This window comes from Dipodomys merriami, unplaced genomic scaffold (assembly GCF_024711535.1).
Source record: "Dipodomys merriami isolate MVZ:Mamm:240054 unplaced genomic scaffold, mDipMer1.0.p SCAF_27, whole genome shotgun sequence".
Lineage (NCBI taxonomy): Eukaryota > Metazoa > Chordata > Mammalia > Rodentia > Heteromyidae > Dipodomys > Dipodomys merriami.
Genome location: NW_027204159.1, coordinates 4,017,441 through 4,042,450, shown reverse-complemented (window position 1 = coordinate 4,042,450; position 25,010 = coordinate 4,017,441). Strand labels below are relative to the sequence as shown.

The 25,010-nt window shown below is 37.3% G+C and overlaps 1 protein-coding gene across 4 annotated transcripts; it reads left to right on the top strand.

Annotated features, from left to right (window-relative positions):
• The first annotated feature begins 3,753 nt into the window (after window positions 1–3,753).
• Stard4 (StAR related lipid transfer domain containing 4) lies at window positions 3,754–23,925 on the top strand. 4 transcript variants are annotated; one of them, XM_070036040.1, is made up of 6 exons: window positions 3,754–3,821; window positions 9,825–9,939; window positions 10,197–10,246; window positions 17,451–17,577; window positions 18,403–18,517; window positions 19,413–23,925. In XM_070036040.1, exons 2-6 carry the CDS (start codon window positions 9,835–9,837, stop codon window positions 19,640–19,642), a joined length of 627 nt encoding a protein of 208 aa, XP_069892141.1. In that variant the 5' UTR covers window positions 3,754–3,821; window positions 9,825–9,834; the 3' UTR covers window positions 19,643–23,925. The 4 variants fall into 4 exon arrangements, with proteins under 4 accessions (XP_069892141.1, XP_069892137.1, XP_069892138.1 ...); XM_070036036.1 differs by lacking the exon at window positions 3,754–3,821 and adding an exon at window positions 3,910–4,000; XM_070036037.1 differs by lacking the exon at window positions 3,754–3,821 and adding an exon at window positions 4,011–4,088.
• The last annotated feature ends 1,085 nt before the right edge of the window (window positions 23,926–25,010 follow it).

Genomic DNA, 25,010 nt, shown 5'->3' with positions numbered 1-25,010 from the left:
CTTCCTGAGTAGCTAGGATTACTTACAGGTGTGAGTCACCAGCACCGGTGTTTTATCATGAAAGAATGTTGAATTTTTTCAGGTGCTTTTTCTGCAGCTATTGAGAAGATCATGTGTGTGTGTGTGTGTGTGTGTGTGTGTGTGTGTGTGTGTGTGTGTGTGTGTGTGTGTGTGTGTATAGTCTTTCATTCTGCTGAGCAAGTGCATCATGTCTATTGACATGTGTATGATAAACCCTCTTTATGTCTAGGCTTAAATATCATGCGGTCACAAGAAATAATCTTTTAGGTATTTGTGAGTATTTTACAACTACATTTATGAAGAATGTGGGCCTGTAGTTTTGTGCTGTGGTTTTCTCATCTAGTTTTGGTATAAAGGCAATATTGCATTAAAGGTTTTTTATTGTTGGTATGAGGTGATGTACAGAGGGGTTATATAGGTACGTCAGGTAATCAGTATATTCTTGTCACCTTTTCCCTTGTTCTCTCCCTGCTTTTTCCTCCTGTCCCCACCCACAAATTGTATAGTTCATTCTCAACACAGTGTCTAGTGAATACCACTGCTGTATTTGTGCATCCTTTGTCCCTCCATTCTGTGCTCCACTTTCCCTTCCAAAGACATATAAATGAACAAACAAGACAAAAAAGCAAAGAAAACAAAAATAGCAAAAAAGAAAAAGAAAACCTACTGTTTCCATTTTTTGAGTTCCTTTTGATAAATATTTGTATGATAAGAGGAACATAAGCATTGTGTCTTTGTGTTCCTCTCCTAAGCATCTTTGGTCTCACTGTGTGTGAGACCTTTATAATTTATCATGTAACATTGCATTTTTTAAACAAATATGCAAATAACAAGGAAAATTAGTATTAGTTCTTCTTTCAATGTTCAGGTAAGCAGTGAAATCATCCAGGTTTGAGGTTTTTTGTTTGCTTCAGTTTTGTTACTGATCATTGGCCTGTTGAGATTTTCTATTTCTTCATAAAAAACTGTGGTGACATATTTCTATTTTTCATTGTAGCCACTGATGACTGTAAGCTTATCTTTTTGGGCTTAATGTGCTGTATTTTATAAGCTGTTTTGAATTCTTCCCAGTTTTTGATATTTCTATATTTAATTCCTTGATGTTCATTTCTAATTTCTTGGTTGACTTAAAAAATTGTTCTGCTTCTATATTTTTAACACAAGGAGGTCTTACATTCTCACTTTGTCACTCGCCACTGGTGGTGTTCTACCACTTGAATCATGCTTCTATTTTCCAATTTTTTGCTGTTAATTGGAGATTAAGAGTCCAAAGTTTCACTTGCCTGGGCTGGCTCCAAACCTCGATTCTGAGATCTCAGCATTATAAATAGCTAGAATTGCAGGTGTGCACTACAGGCTCTGGCTTGTTTTGCTTCCCAGTTGAAGTATAGCTTACATATTGTACAGCTTGTAAATTTACACAATGTTAATTGTTAGTGGCTTGTAAGTTTTCATTTCTTTTTTTTTTAGGCTTGGCTTAAGTCAAGCCCTTGTATTCTGTAACCCTTCTGTTCAAGATGTAAGGTGCATAATTTAGAGACCGCCATTCTACATTTCTAACAAGTAGCCAGTCGATGGCAGTAGTGCTGCTCTGTGGCCCACACTTTGCATAGCAAACTTGTACAAATTATTCCAATCCATATAGCTGTTCAAATTTATTATATGCTAGTCCTTTTTATACTTGAACTTTCATACTTTTGTACTTGAGACCTCATGTCCCCAATTTCAACGTATTTGGGAGGAATAGCTGTCTGTTGCCCTGCAAACTGTAGGTCCTTAGTATGCACAGTGAAAGCAGAAATAATGCATGCCTATTACTGCATCTGGATTAAATGAGTTAAAACTCATACAAGATGTTTAGCACTGTATTTGGACAATCATTAACACCTAAACACTAGTACTAGGTAATATCTATCTATTTTTTTTTTGTAAACTTGAGGTTTTTAGTAGTTAGCATTCCACTTTTTTTTTTTTTTTTTTTAATGTTGGTTGTGGGGCCTGAACTCTGGGCCTGGACACTGTCCCTCAGCTCTTCAGCTCAAGGCTAGCACTCTACCACTTGAGCCACAGCCCCACTTCCAGCTTTTTCTGCTTATTTGGTGCTGAGGAATCGAACCCAGGGTCTCATGCACTCAAGGCAAACACTCTACCAATGATCCGCCTTCCCAACACCAGCATTCCACTTTTGAAGACACAGAATGCATTTCAATGGCCTTAAGTTCATTCAACAAATAATAATGGCAACAAACTAAACTAAACTAAACCAAACCAAAAACTGAGCAAGAGATGAGGAACAAAAGGAAAATAAACTAAAGCTAGGCAGAGACCAGAGAGAAAACAAGAAATCCCTTGGGGCACTAGGTGAGATGTAATGACTGCCTTCAAAGAGAAGGAAGAAGTGTGTGTGTGTGTGTGTGTGTGTGTGTGTGTGATCTTGATTTGAGTGTCCAGAAGACAAGATTGCACTTGAATGGCTCTTTAATTAACTAAATTGCCTAAAGATCTATGTCTGATACTTTTTGTCAGTAAAACACACCTACCTTAGAGGGGTTAAGAGGATTCAATGAGATAATCACATAACATTTAAGGCAAAGCACTTTTCCTCAATCAACTCAAATTACACATCTATCCATTCAGAAAAGAACAACAATGACAAGGTAATAATTACCAAGTGAATAGAGTTTTATAACACATAAAGAAAATTTCAGATGGCCGTTCACATGGGATTCATAAAACAAATTATTATTCCTTTCACATGTAAATAATGAAGTTAGATATTTTTAATGGCCAATAATATCTAGCACGTGGTGTGGTGCTTCTTTTAGTGAGGTTAATTTAAAAATTAATAGAGTACTATTTTAATGATGAATAGTTCTTGCTTCTCTCTCTCTCTCTCTCTTTTTGGTCATGGTGGGGCCTGAACTCTGGGCCTGGGCACTGTTCCTCAGCTCTTCAGCTCAAGGCTAGGGCTCTACCACTTGAGCCACAGCGCCACTTATGGCTTTTCTGCTTATGTGGTGCTGAGGAATCAAACCCAGGGCCTCATGCATGCAAGGCAAGCGCTCTACCACTGAACCACCTTCCTAGACCCTGTTCTTGCTTCTCAAGCTACATTATCTTAGTAAATATAATTTGCCAACAACCTGGTCTTTAGTATTTAGATTTGCTACGAAGCCCATAAAGATGGGTGCCTTCCTGGCTCACGGGAAGAAATGCTTCTTATCCTCCAGTTGTTGAGACACCGAGGTTGCTAAATACACCTGCATGACCTCCTCTCTGCTTTCAAAGTGCCTTTGGACCTTCTATCTGAAGACACTAAAAACATCTGCCTACAAGTCAGGTCCCACAGTAACCGTGACTAATTGCTGCCACATTAAACGGTCTTTGTCATCATGAAGTCAGGCAAGGCCCGGAGCACAAGGGCCCCTCAAAAGTCGACTTTTGATCTGGAGGATCAAAATGGAATGGAATCTGGTCGTGCCTTGTTCTTCCCTGTTGTTTCTCATGCCACCTTTGTTAATTCTCCCCATAGGCGAAAACGTCCTTGCACAATTCTTTTATAATGCAACGCTCAGCCAGATCCAAGGCCACAGGCAACCTCAAACATCCCAGAACTCCGGCTCGGCTCGCGCCAGCCCACGCCCACACGGAATCATTCCATTCCTCAGCGACCAATCAGCTCTCCCTACGCTGCCGTGCCATCCAATCCGAGCAAAGACACGTTGCTTCAGGACAACCTTTCCCTTCAGTTCTACCCGGCACCTGGGTCCAAGCGAGGGGGCGTGGCGTGTGTGTGTGAGGTGCGTCCGGCCTTGAAGTGAGGAAGCTAACTGCCTTCCAATTGGCTAAAACCCTTAGAGGCTTTACGCCCATTGGCTGCCGCCAGCCCCCCCCTCGGCGGACTGGGAAGCCTAGGGAGACTGTGAGTACGTGGGGTTGTAGAAGGTGAGGCGCACGTGAGCTGCCTGCAGAACTCCAGGTATCGGTGTGGGGGTACGCGGTACGGTGTCACGGCGTGAGTGCGGCATCTCCGGGGCGCGCGTCCGGACCGGGGCAGCCCGCCAGGGGTGCGTCTTCCGGAAGCTGCTTGTGGCGGCGCGGTGAGGGGCGCGTGGTGGACGCGGGCAATGGCGGACCCAGCGTCCCAGCAGGGTAGACCCCACCGGAGTGCGCGAACACGCCTGGCGGGTGAGGCCTGCGTTTTCTCGCCGGGGCGGTGGCAGTCCTGCAGTCCGGACTGTGGTGGAGATGGGCTGAAGTCGGGTGAAGGACATGGACTTTCCTGGTCCTTAGATTCATGGATGGAGCGGGGCGGGGGGGGGCCTCCCGGGGCCCCGTTTTGACAGGTGTGCGGGGCGCGCTGGGCAGGCCGCGCCCGGGCCTCAGCGGGGGGCAGGCCGCGCCGCGGGCCTCTGCGTACCCCCGCGTGGAACTCGGCGATGGATCTCTGTAACTGCTCCCCCGGCTTTACACTCAAAGAAGGATTACCTGAGCGTTTTGGGTTCAGGATCCAGACGTGCTTTAACGTGGTGGGGTCACGTTTTAGCTTTGTGTTGTTGTTTTTGTCTCCTTTTGTTGTTGTTTTGTTTTCCATACGAAAATCTCTGATCAGCTTCCAAGATTCTTTTTTGTATTTCCCCTCCCTCCCAAGATGGATCTTTCTTTAGACTCTGAAGTTAGAAGCTCTGGGTGGAATCTTAGGCGCTGAGATCTTGAAGAAGTCACGTAACCTCTCTGTTCCTATTTTCTCTTTCCGTGTGAAATAATAAAGGACCGGCATTAAAGTAAATAACACCGTGTGTAGTGATCGAAAGACCATCCATATATAGTAGGTGGTCAACACATGTCAATTACTAATTTTTTTATTTTGCTACAACTATTTTTTTATTCTTTTTTTAAATATCTTTTTTTCTCTGATTTTTTTAATTGTCAGAGAGGTTATAGTTACATTGGTAAGGTAGTAAGTACATTACTTGTCAAACTTCTTACCCCTTCCTTCATTTTCTCATACTTTTCCTCCCTCCAACCCCCTACAGATCATTTCCGTCTTGTGTATATCGCTGTTGCATTGATTTTTTTTCCTGTAAACTTCCCTTCCTTGTTCATCTTATTTGAGACCCTGTCAACCTACTTTTTTCCTTCTTTTCCACAGTGCCTTTATCTAAATGAGTTGCACCTGATAAAAATAGCTGGTGAAATTGTATAGTCTCCAGTAGCTCACTAGCAGAGCTCTGAGTGTTCAGTTGCTATCTCCAAATGATTAGACTATTAGGAAGACAACATAATATGGACTATAAACATTAAAAGTTGATAGAATATGTATGTTATTTGTATCAGAGGATCCTTATACTCTCAGCAAAAGCTGGTGTTTGAGTGAGCTCCTGAAAGGGCCAGTTCCAAAGATGAGAAACTGCTCTTCTTTTGTTGTTGGTCCTGGGACTTGAACTCTTGGCCTGGATGCTGTCCCTTAGCTCTTCAGCTCAAGGCTAACCCTCTACCTCTAGCCATAGCACCACTTCCAGTTTTCCTAGTGGTTTATTGGAGATAAGAGTCTCACGGACTTTCCTGCTCAGGCTGGCTTTGAACCGTGATCCTCAGATCTCAGCCTCCTGAGTAGCTAGGATTACAGGCATGAGCCACCGGTGCCCAACTTGAAACTACTGTTTTTGACTGAGTTGGAAAAGTGGAATTACCAGCTCGGGAAGGGAAATAAAGCATATGCTAAATTTTTTACCTATTTCTAAAAGATAATTTGCAAGGCCTTGGTTTGTACATCATGTTGGGAAAGTCTGTACCCTGTTAAATTGAACATATTTGTGTATACACAAACTCTTACCTAGTAGTAAAGTTTGAAAGTTCTGATATCTGAGCTGTAATCAGTGTATTCTTAAACTACTTTATATTAGATGTAACAATGTTTAATTGTAGTCTATATTTAAAAGCGAGTCTACAGACAAGTTCAGGTGGCTCATGCCTGTAATCCTAGCTACTCAGGAGACTGAGATCTATTGATGGATGTTCCAATCCAATTCAGACAGAAAAGTCTATGAGACTCTTATCTCCAATTAACTGAAAAGGCAAAAGTGGAGATATGGCTCAAGTGATAGCGCACCAGTTGGACAAGCAGTCTAACCAAGGGTGATGCTCTGAGTCAATACCACTTAAAAATAAATTAATTAATTTAAGAAGCTGGGTGCTGGTGGCTCATGCCTGTAAGCGTAGCTACTCAGAAGGCTGAGATATGAAAATTGAAGTTCGATGTCAGCTTTGGGTAGGAAAGTCTGTGAGACTTAATGTCCAATGAATCAGCCAAAAAGCCAGAAGTGGAGATGAGGTTCAAGTGGTAGAGCTCTGGCTTTGAGAGAAAAAACTAAGGGGCAACACCCAGACCCTGAGTTCAAGCCCTAGTACACACTCTCTCTCTCTCTCTCTCTCTCTCTCTCTCTCACACACACACACACACACACACACAACCTGTTGCCATTTCACTGTGGCATATATTTGAGAGTAATTGGAGTTTTGTTAGTGAAGACTTGCTCATATGTTGTTTCAAGACAACTGCCCACTCTAATGGCAGCCTCCATCACCATGTGCCTCAGTATTCCTCAGAAACATAGGCATGGGAAACACAAATGTAAAGGTTGTTTCAGAAGGAAATGTGGAGTCAGGCCATAGTCAGCACTTGGCTGTAGGGTTGACAAGATGTTACAATCTCTTAGACCCACTGAACTCTATCAGTGGTACCAGTGCTCTGACAGAAGATCAGCAAAGGGAATAAAATACTGAGTTGGTAAGAGGGAATTTAGACTTTTCTTTTAAAAAACATTCCCCCACAGATTGCAGGAGGGATACATTTGTCAAAACCTTAATAACACCAATACCATTTCTTTATTTCTAACTTGTTCTTGACTATATTTTAAGAGATTCTAAGCCGTGACTGTTCACACACAGCCATTTAGAAAGTAACTATGAGCCAGGTGCTGGTGGCTCTCACCTGTAATCCTAGCTACTCAGGACACTGAGATCTGAGGATCGCAGTTAAAAGCCAGCCCATGCAGGGAAGTCCATGAGGCTCTTACCTCCAGTAACCCACCAGAAAACCGGAAGTGGTGGTATGGCTGAAGTGGTAGATTGCTCACCTTGAACTAAATTGCTGAGGGACAGCACCCAAGCCCAGAGTTCAGGCCCCATGACTGAGAAAAAAAAAAGAGGAAGAAGAAAGTAACTATGATTCCACTTAATTTTGATGGGAATCAATCTGTGCCAGAATTACTTGCCTGGTTAAATACTTAATGTGTTAAAAGAGAGCTTTCCAGTTGTAGATTTACTCTCTTCCTATCTCCCACCATCCTTAAAGTGATTTTAGAATCTTTTAACACTTTAGTTTCCTTATTATTATTGTTCTTTAGGTTTATTTAAAGGACAATCAGCTTTGAGAACAAAAACCAGATTCTATCCATTTCTGTTGTTTTACTAGCTACTAGATGTATGTACTGTATTTGGTAAAGACTTAGTAATGTAACCCCTTGAGAAATTCCTGTGTATATGATGGTAATGGGAGATTTGGGTTATTCCAAAGCCTGATGATGAGAATGAGTATTAGAAATGGGCACATCTTAGTATCTCGAGGTCTTCCATAAGTGAGACTAGAAGCTCTGTACATACTTTTCTCTTTTTGACTGACTAGATTTCTCCTGAATGTTAGAGGTAAGGACTACTTTGAACTTTGTACTTGTGGCCCTGTCTGTTCTTCCCCTACAAATTTTATAGTTCAATGTGAGAATAAAGCAAATGCATAATTATAGTATGGGGTTTTGAGAACACATTGCAGGTAGAGTGCTAACCCAGTCCTCAGGAGAGTCCAGAAAAGAATAGAAATCAAGTAGTGAATTAAACCACATACAAAAGGGCCCCCAAACCATATTAAGGATGTATTAAGTTCCTATTGATTAATAGTTATGAATGCTTACCAAGATAAACTCCTTAAAAATACTTCTGATTCTCCTCTTTCTAGGTTGCTTTTATTATTTTTTATATGCTGTATTTGAAAAAGATAATGCTTGCTTATGATAATAGTATCTTTCCATTTCATCTTGATTTCTGTCAGCGTTTCAATAAATGTTCTTATCTGCCAACCACAGAAAGCTGGCGGGAGACCTTTGAGGTTAGAGAATGTTGTTTAATCATAATGATCCTAGTAATAGATAAATTTCTTTGACACAACACTGTCCAAGAATCTGTACTTGTTTATGGCATACCGTTGAACAAGGTCCTTGCACAGACTGTCAAGCTGGCAGACTCTTGAGTGGAAAGAGTGTATTTTCCTGACTAGTGCAATTGTGAATGAGCTCATCCTCTTTCCATCTATTAGACATTTTGCATTACTTGTGTGGATCCTAATTCTATTCATAGACTTTTCTGTGTGTAGTTCCCCATATTTCTATATAATTCTATTTATCAGCTTAATAGCTTGTATGCTTTGCCTATGCTATTTAAATATTGAGTACAGTCTCACTTTCATTTTTCAATCAGTAGTTCTCAACACCAGCTGATGACAGAATGATCAGTGACATTTTTTTTAAAAAGACTTACATTTCCTGTGCCCATCCCAGGCCAGACTGAATCTGATATTGGCAGTGGGCCCTGAACTCTGACGTCTTAAAACCAGTATGGTAACATAAAACAAAGGTGAAAAACCAGTATGGTAACATAAAACAAAGGTGAATCTGATGGCTGTATCTACTGTTGACAATTGTAGTCTTATTCCCCTAGTGGTTTGAGGTTTGAGATATCATTTAGATCGTTTTATCTTCTTAGTAACTTATTAGCCATGTAATGAGCAGGTTTCCCCCTTTATCCTTTTACTTGAGTGTAAACTTACACTGAGAAAGTAGAAATTATGTTAAGAAATCTGTGCCCCGATACCTAAGGAAGATCAAATAATTCTCCCTTTGGAACAAAACCATTTCCACATTGTTACTAAGGTCCTACTGTGTGCCAGAATAAAATGCTAGACAAGAACTCTATAGTGGTAAATAAGAGAAAAGATCCCTGCTCTGTTCTGTTTGTGAGGTGTGAGATGGTCAAAGAGTAGATTTATATACCAATAAAGAAACAAGATAGTGATAACAACTATGGAAGATAAAAGGACATAATAGTGAGTTGCAGACGGCTATATTAAGGACAGGAGTTTTAAACTGAACTTGGCATTGCAAGTTATTAGTTATGCTAAGATTGGGAATATAGAAGTCCAGGCAGAGAAATAGAAAGTACAGACCCAAAGTCGGTGTGCCACGCCTATCCTATGTGATAGACAGACAGGAAAAGAATTGTGGAACTAGAAGATGACTGTGGGCAATGGGTATGGTGGTATAAATTGGAATCTCTTTGTTACTATTAAGAATGATTACAAGACTTTTGATTTGAGAACCTAGGCTCACAATAAATTGTGAAGATGAGGGAGTCTGAGGCAAATTGAAATGTCACCTAGGACTGAAGTTCTAAATGAGCTTCTGGGTCTGGGACTTTGGAACTTCGAAGAGCAAAGTCTCTTTATTATTTTATATGAAGGATTTTTAATAATTGTCAGAAAGAGAAATTATTTTCCATGGCTATGAGTTGATTACCTCAGGAGCTTTCAGAAAGAGTCTCTGCCCTGGTCCTTCTCTCACATGTTCTGATTAGTTTCTTTGAAGTGGGATCCAGTGTAGGTATTTTTAAAGCTCCCCCAGGGAAATTTAATGTGACATCAAATTTAGATCTGTAGCAGTATTTGCTGGTGCTAATCCTGATCTCTGTAACAGAAAGAAGAAAATGGAAAGCCTGTCTGATGTAGCTGCTTTTTCAACTAAATTGAAAAACACTCTCATCCAGTACCATAGCATCGAAGATGATCAGTGGCGAATTGCAAAGAAAGCGGTAAGTTAGTTCAATTACTTATTACCTGATATTTGGGGAATATCCAATGAATGGGTTGATGATTTTCAGAATGGTATAAATGACTGTGCAAAAGAAAAACAGAAAAAGAGAAATTCGAGTATAGATTTTTTCAATGAAGAGATTGCTTTTATATTGTTTTATTTTAAGAAAGTACTCTAGGCTTATATAATTGTCCATCTTGTGTCCAATGTTCCGCCTTTGTAATTAATCACCATATAATGTTTTAATTTTTCTAGAAAGATGTAACAGTTTGGAGAAAACCCTCAGAAGAATTTAATGGATATCTGTAAGTTAATTATTGTAGTTCTATATAACTCTTAAGACATTGGTATCTGTCTGTCCACACGATGTTAAGTGATGGTTGCTAGTAAAATTTAATTCTTGCTTTTGTGTTTTAAAATTTTCTGAAAAACAAACTGTTCTTATGAATTCTGAGCCTTAAAACAATAGCCATGTCTTTTGTGCATTGAGTTCACAGTGAGGAGGTCATAAATAATAGTATCAAAAGGTTAATATAAACAATCTCAATTTCTTGGTGTATATATAGATGTATGTATGTATGTATATAGAGATGTATGTATATACATCTATATACATACATCTCTATATACACCTATATATATATATATATATGTGTGTGTCTTCTAATACTCCATAATCCTTACTGCTGTAGCAGTTTATATTTTAAGAATTTATTTTGAAGTCATCAGAGAGATAATAGTGATTTAAGTATTTGCTGTTCTATTGCAGCATTGGTTAGAATATTAGAATCTAAGCAACCCAAGTAATCCATAGTAGGAGAATGATTAAATTATGAAACATTTGTGATAGAATATTGTATGACCTTTAAAAGCTATTTTCAAAGATCAGTTAATACCTTAATATTATAACAATATAAGATGAACAAAACTAGCTTCTAAACTATATGTGGCACAATTATAGGTTTATTTAAAATGTACATTTGTATTAAGATATTTTTACATAAGACCAAATATTTATCTGTAGATAGTAGTATTGTTCATGGCTTTTATCTCTATGTTTTTGTTGAACATTAGTTAGGCTTATGGCCACAAATTTTTTTTAGCTTATATTAGTTGATATTTAAAAAGTAAGGAATTAGGGGCTGGGAAAGTGGCTCAGTGATAGAGCTCTTGCCTTGCATGCATGAGGCCCTGAGTTCGATTCCTCAGCACCACATAAGCAAAAAGAAAAAAGCCGGAAGTGGCGCTATGGCTCAAGTGGTAGAGCGCTAGTCTTGAGCTGAAGAGCTGAGGGACAGCACCCAGGCCCAGAGTTCAGGTCCCATGACCGGACCCCCCCCCAAAAAAAGTAAGGAATTTCATTGTAATATTTCCATATATGTGTATGACATACTTTGATCTTTCCAGGCTCTTTTATTCTTTCTTTTTCTCCCTTGTTCCTCCCTTCTATTCCTTTTTCCCCTGTTTCCTAGCAGTCCCCTTTTTTACTTTTCATTGTCTTGGTTTTGTTTGGGGCTTTTCCCCCTAGTTTCAAAAAATGAATGTAGATAGGTGCTATTTGTCTTTGTGGGACTCACTAACATTTTGATCTTTAATTTATCTGATCTTCAATTCTATCCATTTTCCAGCAAACAACATAATTTAGTTATTCTTTATGGCTAAGTAATACTGCATTCTTTATCTATCCACTGATGGACCTAAACTAGTTCTATAGTTTGGCTACTGTGTACAGTGCTAGGTACACATGTTTATATAGGCATTTCTGCAGATGCTGACTTTGCTTCTTTGGGGTATATACCCAGAAGTGATAGGGCTGGATCATGTAGAAGTTCTGTTTTTATTTTTTTGAGGAACTTCTGTATTGATTTTCAGAATAGCTGTACTAGTTACATTTCCATAGCAGTGGATAAGAGTTCCTTTATCTACCACATCTAGCTTCTGCACAGCAAAAGAAATAATAGTGTGAAGAGATAGCCTACAGAATGGGAGAACATTTTTGCAAAGTATTCATCTTAGAAAAGATTAATATTTAGAATTTGTATAGAAAAGATTAATATTTAGAATTTGTAAAGAACTAAATTAGCAAAAAAATCATATCCAATTAATAAATGGGCAATAGTCCTGAACTGGCACTTTTCAAAGAAAAACGTACAAATGATTAAAAAATACTAAAAAAAATAACTTTTTTCCATTGAGGTTCCATCAGTGGAAAAGCATATCAAGCTATACTGAGATTCCACTTTACCTGTCAGAATAATTGTTTTTAAGAGCCAGTGGAAACAGTTGCCTGTGTAATTCTAGTAGAATATTCACATATTAAGGACTCAGCCCTTTTTAAGATTGAAACTATTGGCCACACTTAGTATATACAGAATGTTCTGAAATGTTATGCAATAAATAACATTTCCAAGGAGATGAGCTATACAATATTTATGATAAGGACAGGGAAATTCGAGTTGGATTAAACATTGTAAGCAAGTCTAGAAATGGAACATTTACATCAGTAACTCCCAGCGGGGATTGAAAAGTGTAAAATGTGCCAAGGGAACATTGGTGCTTAGTGCTTCCTATACTTACATTGAGGCTTAAAGAAAGGGTAAGTGCTTTTGTAAGGTATGCTAGGTAGAAGGAATTATATTTGCTACTGAAACACAGGTGAGAAATACCTTAAGGATTTTATTTAGGGAAATACAAATTGTGTTTCTGCTCTAGAAGCTAGAATCATAAATTTGGGGCTGGAAGAATATAGGTCTGAAAGGTTATTGAATTTGAAACTAAGGAATTCAGTATTGCTTGCTTTCTATCCAACTCCCATGCTTGTTTTCTAGTCTTTTAAACATTTTGAATGTTCTCTAATAACACTGAGAAAGATGCAAATGAGCATGGAGAGTTGACAAAGAGGCTTTACCTAGGCATCCGTGAGAAGCCTCTTCTATTACTTCTAGATTGGAGAGGTAGTGAACTGTGACTTTTTTCTTCAGATTCTTTTTTTTTTTTTTCGGGGGTGGGACCGTGACCGGCCCCGGTGTCCAGGGGTGGGGGCCGCCCCGACATCGCGGGAGGAGGTCGTGTCGCAGCCCAGGGTCATGTAAATGCCTCCAGTCCCGTACTTAAATTTAATTGGGAAAGGAATCTATTATTAGGGCTTCGCGCCTCCTTCACCCGATTTACATTCACTTAGACCTGAAATGGCAAGGGCCCAAAGGCCGAAGCACTAGGAGGATTCTATTGATCCCGGACATGTTGGGGATTTGATTCTTAGATGTGATTTTTTTTTTTTTCTTTTTCCTGCCCAGATTGCCTTTATTTTTTTTTTTTTAATTGTAAAGATTCTATACAGAGGGTTACAGTTACATGAGTGGGGTAATGAGTACACTTCCTCTTGAACATTGTTACCCCCTCCATTGTTTTCTCCCTACCGTCCCCTCCCTCCCTCCCTTCCCCAAGGTTCTTTTTTTTTTTTTTTGATTGTGATTAAGTGATTACTTAATTTCCAGAAATTCACAGTATTGTGGAATAATGATGGTCATTTAAAGTCACACGTTCATTCTAACTTTCCTGGAGCAAATTGTCTATCACAGTCTGTAATATATAACGGTGTTCATATGTTATATACCATACACGTGATCAGCAGCATGGGGATATTTAGTAGTGGTTCAACCAGATGAGTGGGAGTTCTTTGTTTCTTAAGTCCTGTTAGTTTTGTCATATCACCTAACATTTTGGATTTATCATCCGCTTATCAGGGAGACCATGTACTGTTTGTCTCTTCGTTCTTGGCTTACCTCGCTCAACATGATTCCTTCTAGCTCCATCCATTTCCCTGCAAATGCCATTATTTTGTCATTTCTAATGGCTGCATAATATTCCATTGTGTATAGATACCACAATTTTTGGATCCATTCATCTGTGGTGGGGCATCTAGGTTGTTTCCATATCCTAGCTATTGTGAACAGTGCTGCAATAAACATGGAGGTGCACGTGTCCTTGTATATTGGTTCCTGTTGTTCAGGGTAGATGCCTAGAAGTGGTATGACTGGGTCGTAAGGGAGGTCAATCTTTAGCTTTCTAAGGACCCTCCAGACTGCTTTCCAAAGTGGTTGTATGAGTGTACATTCCCACCAGCAGTGTAATAGCGTTCCTCGTTCTCCACATCCCCTCCAGCATTTGTCGTTGGCTGATTTGTGGATGTGGGACATTCTGACTGGGGTAAGGTGGTATCTCAGGGTTGTCTTTATTTGCATTTCCTTCACCACCAGGGATGATGAACATTTCCTCATGTGTTTCTTTGCCATTTTTATTTCTTCATTTGAGAAGTCCCTCTTTAGTTCCCTTGCCCATTTAGTAATTGGTTTGTTAGGTTTGGGAGGGATTAGTTTCTTGAGTTCCCTGTATATACAGGATGTTAACCCCTTGTCTGATATATTGCTGGTAAATATTTTTTCCCAATTAGTTGGTTGTCTTTCTAGCTTGGTTGCGATAGCTTTATCTGTGCAGAAGCTTTTTATTTTAAGGTAGTCCCATTTGTCGAGTCTCTCTCCAATTTGTTGTGACCCTGGGACTCTGTTCAGGAAGTTCCTTCCTGTGCCTATTAGTTCAAGTGTCTCTCCTACTCTGTCCTGCAGTAGTTTCAGAGATTCAGGTTTAATGTTAAGGTCTTTAATCCATTTTGAGTTGATGTTGGTGCATGGTGATAGGCTGGGGTCCACTTTTAGTTTTCTGCATGTGGCTGCCCAGTTTTCCCAGCACCAGCGGTTGAAGAGGCTGTGTTTCTTCCATTGTATGTCTTTGGCTCCTTTGTCGAATATCAGCTGGCTGTAGGCCTGTGGATTTATTTCTGGATCTTCTATTCTGTTCCATTGGTCTTCGGGTCTGTTTTTGTGCCAGTACCATGCTGTCTTTGTTATTATAGCTCTGTAGTAGAGTTTGAAGTTCGGCATGGATAGCCCTCCCATATTGTCTTTATCCCCTAAAATTGTTTTGGCTATTCTAGGTCTTTTTCTTCAGATTCTTAAAAAAATATATGATTAAGAGTTCAGCTAAGGTATAGGGAGTTTAAACTAAGGCAGCCGCATGGGAGTTGTAAAAGACAAATAAATATACAACAGATTTAATGATGGCCTTGGTGTTTTAGTGGTAATAATCACAATGGTGGTGGTAGTGAAGCAATGATAGCTAACATATATTGAAGCCAGAGAGTGTTCTAACTGCTTTACATCTCAAAAGTCATCTTGGTTATCGACTACATGGTGGTCGATGAGTTTTGTGTAAAAGAATAGGCTTAAGAAAAAAGAAATAGTCAAAGTTGAATTCCAGATTTCTAATTTGTAATATATTAGATTAATCTGTGCTACCCCACCAATGTCAAAGAACATAGGAGGAAAGCAGATTTAGGGTGGAGTGATAAGTTTGCCTTATGATGTTTAAGCTTCAGATGCTTTAAAAATTTCCTGACAACATTGAAACCTAGCTATCTCATACTTTATCCCCCGTTTTTCTTCCTTTGAAGTAACTTAAAATTCTAAAGTTGTATGTGTTAATTTTGTTTCATACTTTGAATGCATATTTATAAAGTTTAAAGAGTCTTTATATTTCCTGTATTTACTTAATTTACTAATTTGCCTATAATTTTTTCATTAAGTATCATCAAGATTTAGTTTTTAATCTATGTTTGCAAGTTTGCCTATTCATAGATTGGTGGATTATGCCAATTCTCTTGATAGTACAGTATTTGTGTTTCTTTATATACATGTATGATTTTCTTTGTGGTTAAAGAATGAATATCATCTAGCTTTGCCAGACATTACCAAATTGCTCTCACAAACAGTAGTTTAAGAGTTCTCATCCTCCTCCACTCTTACTTTATTTTTATTTTTTTGTCGGTCGTGGGGCCTGAACTCTGGGCCTGGGCTTTGTCCCTCAACTCTTCAGCTCAAGGCTAGCGCTCTACCATTTGAGCTACAGTGCCACTTCGGGCTTTTTCTGTTTATATGATGCTGAGGAATCAAACCCAGGGTCTCATGTATGCACGACAAGCACTCTACCACTGAGCCACCTTCCCAGGCCCTTCCTCTACTCTTAATCTCTGCTAATCCAAGGAATATGAATGAGATCATACCTTGTAAGCATGTATCTTATGTGTATATTTTAGATATCATCCCTTGTAAGCATGTACCTTACTTATGCTTTAGATATCTTTATTACTAGTGAAGATAAGTGTATTTGTTGATACTTCAAGTCAGTCTTAATATGCCATTTGTTCATGTTTTGATTAATTTATTAGGATGATTACATGTCCATTATAATGATCATCTTTTTTTTTTTTTTTTTTTGGTCTGTCCTGGGGCTTGAACTCTGGGCCTGGGCACTGTCCCTCAGCGCTTCAGCTCAAGGCTAGCGCTCTACCACTTGAGCCTCAGCGCCACTTCTGGTTTTTTGGTGGTCTATTGGAGATAAGAGTTTCACGGACTTTCCTGCCAGGGCTGGCTTCGAACCATGATCCTCAGATCTTAGCCTCCTGAGTAGCTAGGATTACAGGTGTGAGCCACCAGCACCTGGCTATAATAACCATCTTTATATCTTTTCCCAGACTGTGTCTAGCTAAGTGTAACATTAGATTTCAAATTTTCACACAACTTTTGTATATGTTTGTGTTTTTATGTATCCTATTCTTAAAAGAAATCTCCTGACATTCAAATGTCACAAGATATGAATATTTTCTTTTCATCAAAGTTTTAATGTTTTATGTTTTATACAGAGATATTTGCTAGAATTGTTTTGAATAATGGGTTGTGTTGAGATCCAAATTTTATTATCACCATAAAGATAATTATTGAATCTGAGTACCACTTATTGAACAGTAGATGTAAAGATAGCTAGTGTTATCATTAAAAATGTCAAATTCCTATATATTCATCAACTATTTCCCAAGTGTTCTGTTCTTCCACAGGACTATCTTTCTGCTTTTAATAAAAAGCTTTTAAAAATTAAAGCTAAAATTTGCATGGACTGGTATGTTTGAGGATAACTAAAGACCAATACACAAAATAAATGGACTAGTATTATTATAACAGATCTTATCCCTGTTTGCTAATTAGATTTAAGGACTTTTTTTTTTACAAAAGTATTATTTTTCGTTTGTTTTGTATTGTACAAAATAATGAGCTTCATTTTTAATATGTTTATACATGTATATAGTGTAGCGCAATCATATTCATTCCCTTATCACCTCTTTTTGCTCCACTTCTGCCAGCTAGTTCTCTTCCTTTTTGCAAATAGTTCCCCTTCTACTTTCATATGTTTAATTTTTTTCTTTTCTTTTCTTTTTTTACCATGAGGATTTTGGTAGAATTTAGTACAACTTAACTTATCAGAAAAATTGTTGGGATTTAGTCCTTCAAAAAATTTCATTAATTTTCACTCCTACATTCAGTGTTAGCTCTGGACAGTGAGGACATGCTGAAATTCTTTTCATGCTAATAGCATTTATCTTTCATTTTTTGTCTCCAGCTACAAAGCCCAAGGTGTTATAGATGACATTGTCAACAATGTAATAGATCATATACGCCCAGGACCCTGGCGTTTGGATTGGGACTGCTTAATGACTTCTCTGGATGTTCTGGAACGCTTTGAGGAGGTATCTATTTAGAAACATCACTCCTGAGTTTGCGTGTGTGTGTGTGTGTGTGTGTGTGTGTGTGTGTGTGTGTGTATGTATGTGTGTGTGTGTGTGTGTGAGAGAGAGAGAGAGAGAGAGAGAGAGAGAGAGAGGCAGTGCATATGTGTGACCATCAATGTCTATACATATTTACATTTACATTCATTGTTGTCATTGCTTTGAAAATAGTAGTCATGGTGAAGCTGTCTCAGGAGAATACTATGCTATCTTTTAAAAAGCCTGAGTTTCCTCATCTTAATCAATGAATATTAGGACTGAGTTCATTTGTCACAGTAGTCCTACTCTTCCTACTTCAGATAATCTTTAACATCTTTAATTGTAAAACTATAAGGTTCTAAAATCTAAAATTCTAAAAATAAAAACAACCCACTTTCATACTTAAGTTTCTAGCTAAACTTGTGTAGGTCTTCCATTAATATTAAGTCAAAAATTGAAGACCAAAGGTATAGATATACCACTGTAAGCATTAAGAAAATATGTAGCAGAAATGGCTTGATGTCTATTTTTATTAATTGATATATCATATTTGAATTTTTATTAAAACATGCAGTACTGTTGTCAAAGTATGGATTTTATCTCTAACACTCTTAAAACAATTCCCTCATTATTTATGGAATATTAGTTATATTATTAATTTAAATTATTTAATTATTAGTTATTAGTCTCTTGGACATCTAAGATACCCGGGAATTTGTGCCTGTGTATATTTTCATCCATATCCATTTTATGTGTGTACTTTCTATGGTAATAATACCTGTCTTTTCTCTTTTTCTTCATTTTTAGAATTCTTGTGTGATGCGCTACACTACAGCTGGTCAGCTTTTGAATATTATTTCTCCTAGAGAGTTTGTTGATTTCTCCTATACTGTGGGCTATGAAGAAGGACTTTTATCCTGTGGTAATAATATTAAAACCATGCACTTTTAGTCCATTTCAGTTTCCTAAGAGGGTAATGTTTCCTTTTTTCTGAAATATGTTTTCAACCCTCATAGTTATTTTTTTTTCTTTTTACAAATGTTAGGCTTTAGGGGATAAAACCATCTGAAAGGTTTTTGTTCATAAATTTTCATTTCCAATTACTTGCTATCCCGTAGTTCATAAATAGCAGAAATGGAACATATGACTAACTTTAAGACAGGGATCTAATAAAGTGAGTTTCTTCTAAATTACTCTCAGAAAACAGCATCTTGGTATATGTGTGAGAAATATTCCATAAGCTGTGTATTCTTTTGCAAAATTAAAAAATACTGACAATGGTAAGCTTCTATTTCCTATATATATATTTCATATATATGTAAATTAATACTTTATAGATAGTATGCCCTTCTGATTACAGTTGTAGGTAAACATCTGCTTTTTATTTTGAAGTAGCTAGTATCAAAATTGGCTATGGTTGTGTTTGTGGAAAATAGTCATGGCACCATCAGTGTGGTTATTGGCACCTCGAGGCATAGCTGCAACAACCAAACCTTGTAATTTGCTAATAGTTTCCAAAAATGACAGACATGATGTCATCTCTTCCGAAAGGATTAGAACGTTCCCCAATTCCTGTCTATCAAGCCCCTGTCAGAATTTTCCTTGGTAATTATCTTTCTTTATTCTACCAGTAATTTTTCTTGTTATTATTGTTGTTTGTTTTTAAATTCTGCTATGGTTACTCTTAAGGATTTTCATCCTTGTGGATAAGAAGCAGTGTATTTAACTAAGAAATCAGGTTATATTTTTTTAGATGAGAGTTTTAGACAAATGTCAGTTGCTGCTATTAATAGTGTTATTTAAAAATTATCTTTTAGGAGTAAGTGTTGACTGGAGTGAAAAGAGACCGGAATTTGTTCGAGGATACAACCATCCCTGTGGTTGGTTTTGTGTTCCACTTAAGGACAGTCCAAGCCAGAGTGTCCTGACAGGTTATATTCAGACAGATCTGCGTGGAATGATTCCTCAGTCTGCAGTTGACACAGCCATGGCAAGCACTTTAGCCAACTTCTATACTGATTTACGAAAAGCTTTACAGAAGGAGTAGTATGTTCAAACTGGTTTCCTGAGATCCGCTGAACCACTGCTTCCCATCAGATGCATGGCTTGTAAACATCAGCCTCTTCTCTCTTCTGTATAGCCTGTGGACACATTTCAGATGTTTTGGCTTGGTAATACAGCATTTTATTCTTAAAGTAAAGAGCTAAAAGAGGGCATTTCAGTTTTGCTAAACTTTTATTTGCAAACTGTTGAGTATGCAAGTATGTCTAAAAATAGAAAAGAGAACTCCACCAAGAATTAGCTACAGTTGTTTGGCCCAGATTATTTACAGAAATGGAATAGTGTGGCAGTATGGATATTTTGGCTTCTAAGAACTCAAAGAAAGCACAAGCTTTATGCTGTTCATATTATTTTGGAACATTATGAATATTTTGTAAAATTTTAATGTTTTTGGAGGTAGATGCTAGTGTTTTACTTTCAATATGTTTTATGAGTTTGAGGATACCTTGGACAAAAGATAAAAGTTCTTATGTATATTTTGTATGGAGAAACCAGTTGAATCGTACTCCTTTAAGTATTAAAAAGACAAAAATGAGAAAAGGATGGATGTTATATAATCCAAACATAATTTACTTTTGATATCTAGATAGCATTCTCTTGTAATGTCTTTAAAAGCATATTTGTGTCTTTATGTATTTATATTGGGACTCTTTATTAAATAGCATTTATGCAGGAATATGATTATATACATCTCTGTGGATTATGCCCTGGTGACCCCACACCGAGCAGCAGTCTGAGGTGCAGGAAACAGCAGGTGTTATCCTCTCCTCACCAGCAGAGAGACCACTCTAGAAAGTCAAACTCAATCAATGTACTGTACATGTTTTAATTGTAAAAGTACCACCCTATTCACAAAACAGTTCAAACTATCATAAGCATTCCTGGTTGTTATGTAACTTCTGTCCAGAACAATAACAAATGTATCTATGCATTTGTCCAAATGCCAGGATATTATCCCTTAAATAAGTATTCCATAATATTTTAACATTCCATCTCAAGCTTTAGCTTTTGAATGAACTTTCTGGCTGTGTGTGTGTGCGTGTGTGTGTGTGTGTGTGTCTGGAAGCCTAGGTGTGTGTGTGTGTCTGGAAGCCTAGGTGTTGTCCCTTAGCATTTTTGCTTAAGGATGATTGCTGTACTATTGAAGCTACAGTTCCACTTTGGCTTTTTAGTGATTAGTTGAAGATAAGAATTTTAACAGCTTTCCTCCTAGGGCTGACTTTAAACTGAAGTCTTCAGTCTCGAGTAAGAATTATAGGCCTGAGTCACCAGTTCCTGGCTCTGGCTTCTAAAATGAGAACATGAGGAGACATGGGTGTCCTTGAAAATCTTTGTATGTATGTATAAGCTTCTGTGCATGCACAGAAATGCATGCTATTGTTCGTATGATTTTCTTACCTGTCATTACAATGGTATTTATTGTTTTTGTCTTCTTTCTTATGTATTTATTGAGAGAGTCCTGGAAAATACAAGCAGGCAGACCACAGAAAACCCCACAAAAGTATGTAATCATTTAAGATAACAGTTTAAGTGCCTCAAGGTTTGATCTATGTTTCACTCGTTTTCTGTTTTCCTGAGTGTAAGGAAAGAGTAAATCAGTTCTTAGACTCATTTTGAGTGAGGAAAGTGGGGAAAATGAAGCTTTTTTTTTTTTTTGGTTTTGTGTTTATTTGTTTTGCTAGCACCATCACTAGGTTCATGGTGGGCAGACTCAGTTTTTAGATTGTGAGTAATGTTTCAAGATCTGAGAGAAACAATGAACACAGAATTCCATGTTCTTAGCTTAAGTTTATTGATCCTTTTCTAAATTAACTGCACCTTTTGAATTGCTGGATTTCTTTGCTACTTTTTCCTCTTCTAGTAGAAAGAAAAACAGTTTACTTTTGAGTATCCGATGAGAATCATTAAATGTTAGACTTCATCTGTTTTCCTCCATTTGTTTCTCTTAGTCTAGTTTCTCTTAGGTCACTATATTCCATTCTTCTGTGTTGGATGGAAAAATAAGGATTTGGGATGAGACTAGATACATCATTATAAGGGCTATTACTGCCTGTGCTGGGGTCTCTAAAGGGAAAGAAATCCCCTATCTCCCTAACCTTGTGTTCACTTTGTCCTTACTAATTTATACTTCCAATAGGTGAGCACAAAATTCCCTGTTGAACCCAGACCCCCTGCAGGTAAAATAATCTTCACAAAACAATTTCCTTGCAATGTTGAGTCATAGGATGAGTTTGCAAATATTGTATTTGAGTTACCTGAGATGTATGTGAAGCTTCTGTATGATACTTTAGATTGACTGGGCTCCAGCTGGGCACTTGTAGGAAACAGCTTTACTGAGATATAATTTACATAATACAGTTGACTCACCTGAAGTGTGTAATTGCGAGTTTTTTCAGTACATTTATAAAGTTATGCAACCATCATCACAAAACCGTTTTAGAACATTTCTATCACCTTGAAAGATCCCTTTTGTTGGTTTGCAGACTCAAATCTAACCAAAGTTTATCACAGTTGTCAGGGAAAGGAAGATGTTGGAAGGATTATAGTAGGTCTTGTTGTCTGAGGAATGCGTGATTTTTAAGCTCAGGATCTTTGTTTTAATGTATTAACTATATTGTATCAAATCAGGTGTCATAATAGTATAAATTTAATGATGCTGGGTGGGATTTATATTAGCACCTAATTGAGTCTGCTGTACCATGGAGTGCAGGAGGAAAGAGGAAACAAACATCTATAACTTGAAATATCCTAGCAGCCACATTAAAAAAAATTAAAGATACATAGCAGAGGATTAATTTTGGCAGTATATTTTATTTAACTCAACATATTCAAAATATTATTTTAGCATATAAGCAATGTAAAAATTACTGAGATAGCATATATTTTATCTTTCATACTAATTCTTTGAAAATTGCTGTATATTTTTTACTAATTTGGACTAACCTATCTAAAGTGTTCATTAGCATAAGGCCCATGGCTACTGTAATGAAGAGCTCTAGACTGTATATTTATTTGTTTTTCTATAAGCTAAATAGACAATGTCATGGAATTACTTTTGTTGAATTTTTTTTTCCATGAGATAGGGTCTCGATTAGAGGCCAGGCAAGTCTTGAACTCTTGAAGTTCCTGCCTCAGCCTCCTAAAATGCTGAGATTACAGGCATGTATCCTAGTGAAATTGTTTCTAGTTTCTAGAGACTTGCTGGTTAACTAATACATATGAATTTTAGAAATAAATGAAAAATTGTCAAAATAGAAATGACTGCCCTGAAATATTTTCCTTTTTAAAGATAAATAACTTCTGATAGAACAGTTGAGGTATAAAAGAATATAGTCTGCCTTATTTTTTCTCTTGTTGAGTATCTTCTATAGTCTATAACTAATATGTCCAAATTTATAGGACATAGAGTTGTTGATACAATACTGTTTTCAGTGTACATTGAAATTTTTCAAAAGAAAATTAATTAAAAGAAAATAGAGTGTGTCTTTGGTGATATGTTGCATGAAATATTAGTTTATGTTGATATTTCTTGGTGAATTCTTGAGGTTTAAAGCAATACCTAAAAAAAGTAATGATTAGAACTTAATTATCTGCATTTATAGTTCAGACTTCTACAGTACCAGAGAGATTATGAATGTCAGAAATCTCTTTATTTCATGTTCCTTGAGGTTAATTATTTGAAATGGCAGATTACCAGCCACAAAATTATACCCCAGTTAATACAATTGTAGTTTTTCCTCGATCCTAGTGCCTCTGCAAGCCCACCCTCCCTCCATCCCTCCTCCTCTTCTCTCTTTTCCTCTTTCTTCTCCCCATCTCCTACTCCTTCTTTCTCTGTCTTCCATCTTCCTTTTTTTCTTTTTCTTCCTTTCTCCTTCCTCCTCCCGCCTCCCTCCGTCTGTCTCTCCCTTTTCTCCTTCCGCTTTCCCTTTCCATTTCAAGGTTCAAAGTCAAGGCTTAATTAGGAACTACACTCTTAGTTTTCAAGTGGTCTCATCGAACTTCTAGGATAATCGGATAGTTGGACCTGAGCACAGATGTAACATTAGGTCAGTGTTTCTACACAAGAAGTTGAGATTATGACTTCATTATTGTGTTGTTTTCAGAGATTTTACATAAAGAGCTGGACATTAAAGTTTATCTGTTGTAAAGAAAAGCTATGTTATTTTGGAGAAGAATATAATTGTTTTATGAATCAATATGTGAAACTAGGGTATTTAATAAGCTAATAAGAGCATGTATTGCAATAAATGTATATTTTTAAAAATTATATCAAAATAAAAATTTTTAAATACTCTTATAATTGGTTGTTGATTTTGTGTGTATAAGTTGCCTTAACCTTAAGTGTTGACCAAATATTTAGTTTCATATATATGAATTTAATGAATGGAACTTTTTGAATTGGTACATAGGAAAAATAAAAACATGGAAAATCAAGTTAATAACATAAATGCAAGGAAAAAAATCTGGAAAATAACATTAATATTTCACATGCTAATGTCTTGCTAATGTCTCATATAATAGTAGCCATGATACTGCTGAATCTTTATTGGATATTGTATTAGTTAGCCTTCCGTTACTGTAACAAAATGTCTGAGACTATTTAGTAATTTACAAAAAAGGTTTATTGTGGCTCACAGGTCGAAAGGTTCCAGTACAGAATTAAGTGTCCTTATGCTTTGGGCTTCTGGTAAGGACAGCACATCATGATAGGAGCTTGTGATTGAGCAAACTTTTCTTAGAAAGTGAAGGGATGGAGGAAGAGATCAGGATCCCATGGTCTCCTTTGAGAGATCATCCAGTATTCTATTGACTTCCCACTAAGTACCACCTCCCAATAGCACATCCCTGGGACCAAATCTGTAACATTTGGACCTTTGAGGGACATTTCAACATCGAAACTACAGCAACTCAAATATATGAGTATATTCTGCCCTTAGAATAGTAGTATATGATGAGAGGTTTCCTGTTTTTTTTTTTTTAACAGATGTTGAAGTAATTGTGTTAAGTGGACTAGACATATTTTCATTTGTAATTGGAAATAGTCTTGTGATTGCAGGGGAACTCATAATTTGTACGTTAGGGATGCTCTAAATGTAATATAAGACAACTATGAAGTGGCTTAGAGACTTGTCTTCCTCACTTAAGAAAAAAAATCTGTAGTGAATTAGCCTAGATATATATCATCCATTGATGAATGGACAAAAAGAGTCAGTATTCTCAATGAAATTTTATTGAGCCACAAATTATGTTCTTTGCAGCAAAATAGATGGGACTGTAGACCATCATGTTAAATGAAATAAGCCAGAATGAAAAGGATATCACATATTCTTGCTCAAATGCAGAATCTAGAC

What these genes read in the sequence shown, in the direction of transcription:
- Stard4 (XM_070036040.1), top strand. Translation starts at nt 9,835, where the DNA reads ATGGAAAGCCTGTCTGATGTAGCTGCTTTTTCAACTAAATTGAAAAAC. An exon ending in GGCGAATTGCAAAGAAAGCG is followed by an intron (nt 9,940 to 10,196) that starts GTAAGTTAGTTC and finishes TAATTTTTCTAG; the next exon opens with AAAGATGTAACAGTTTGGAG. An exon ending in TTCTGGAACGCTTTGAGGAG is followed by an intron (nt 17,578 to 18,402) that starts GTATCTATTTAG and finishes CTTCATTTTTAG; the next exon opens with AATTCTTGTGTGATGCGCTA.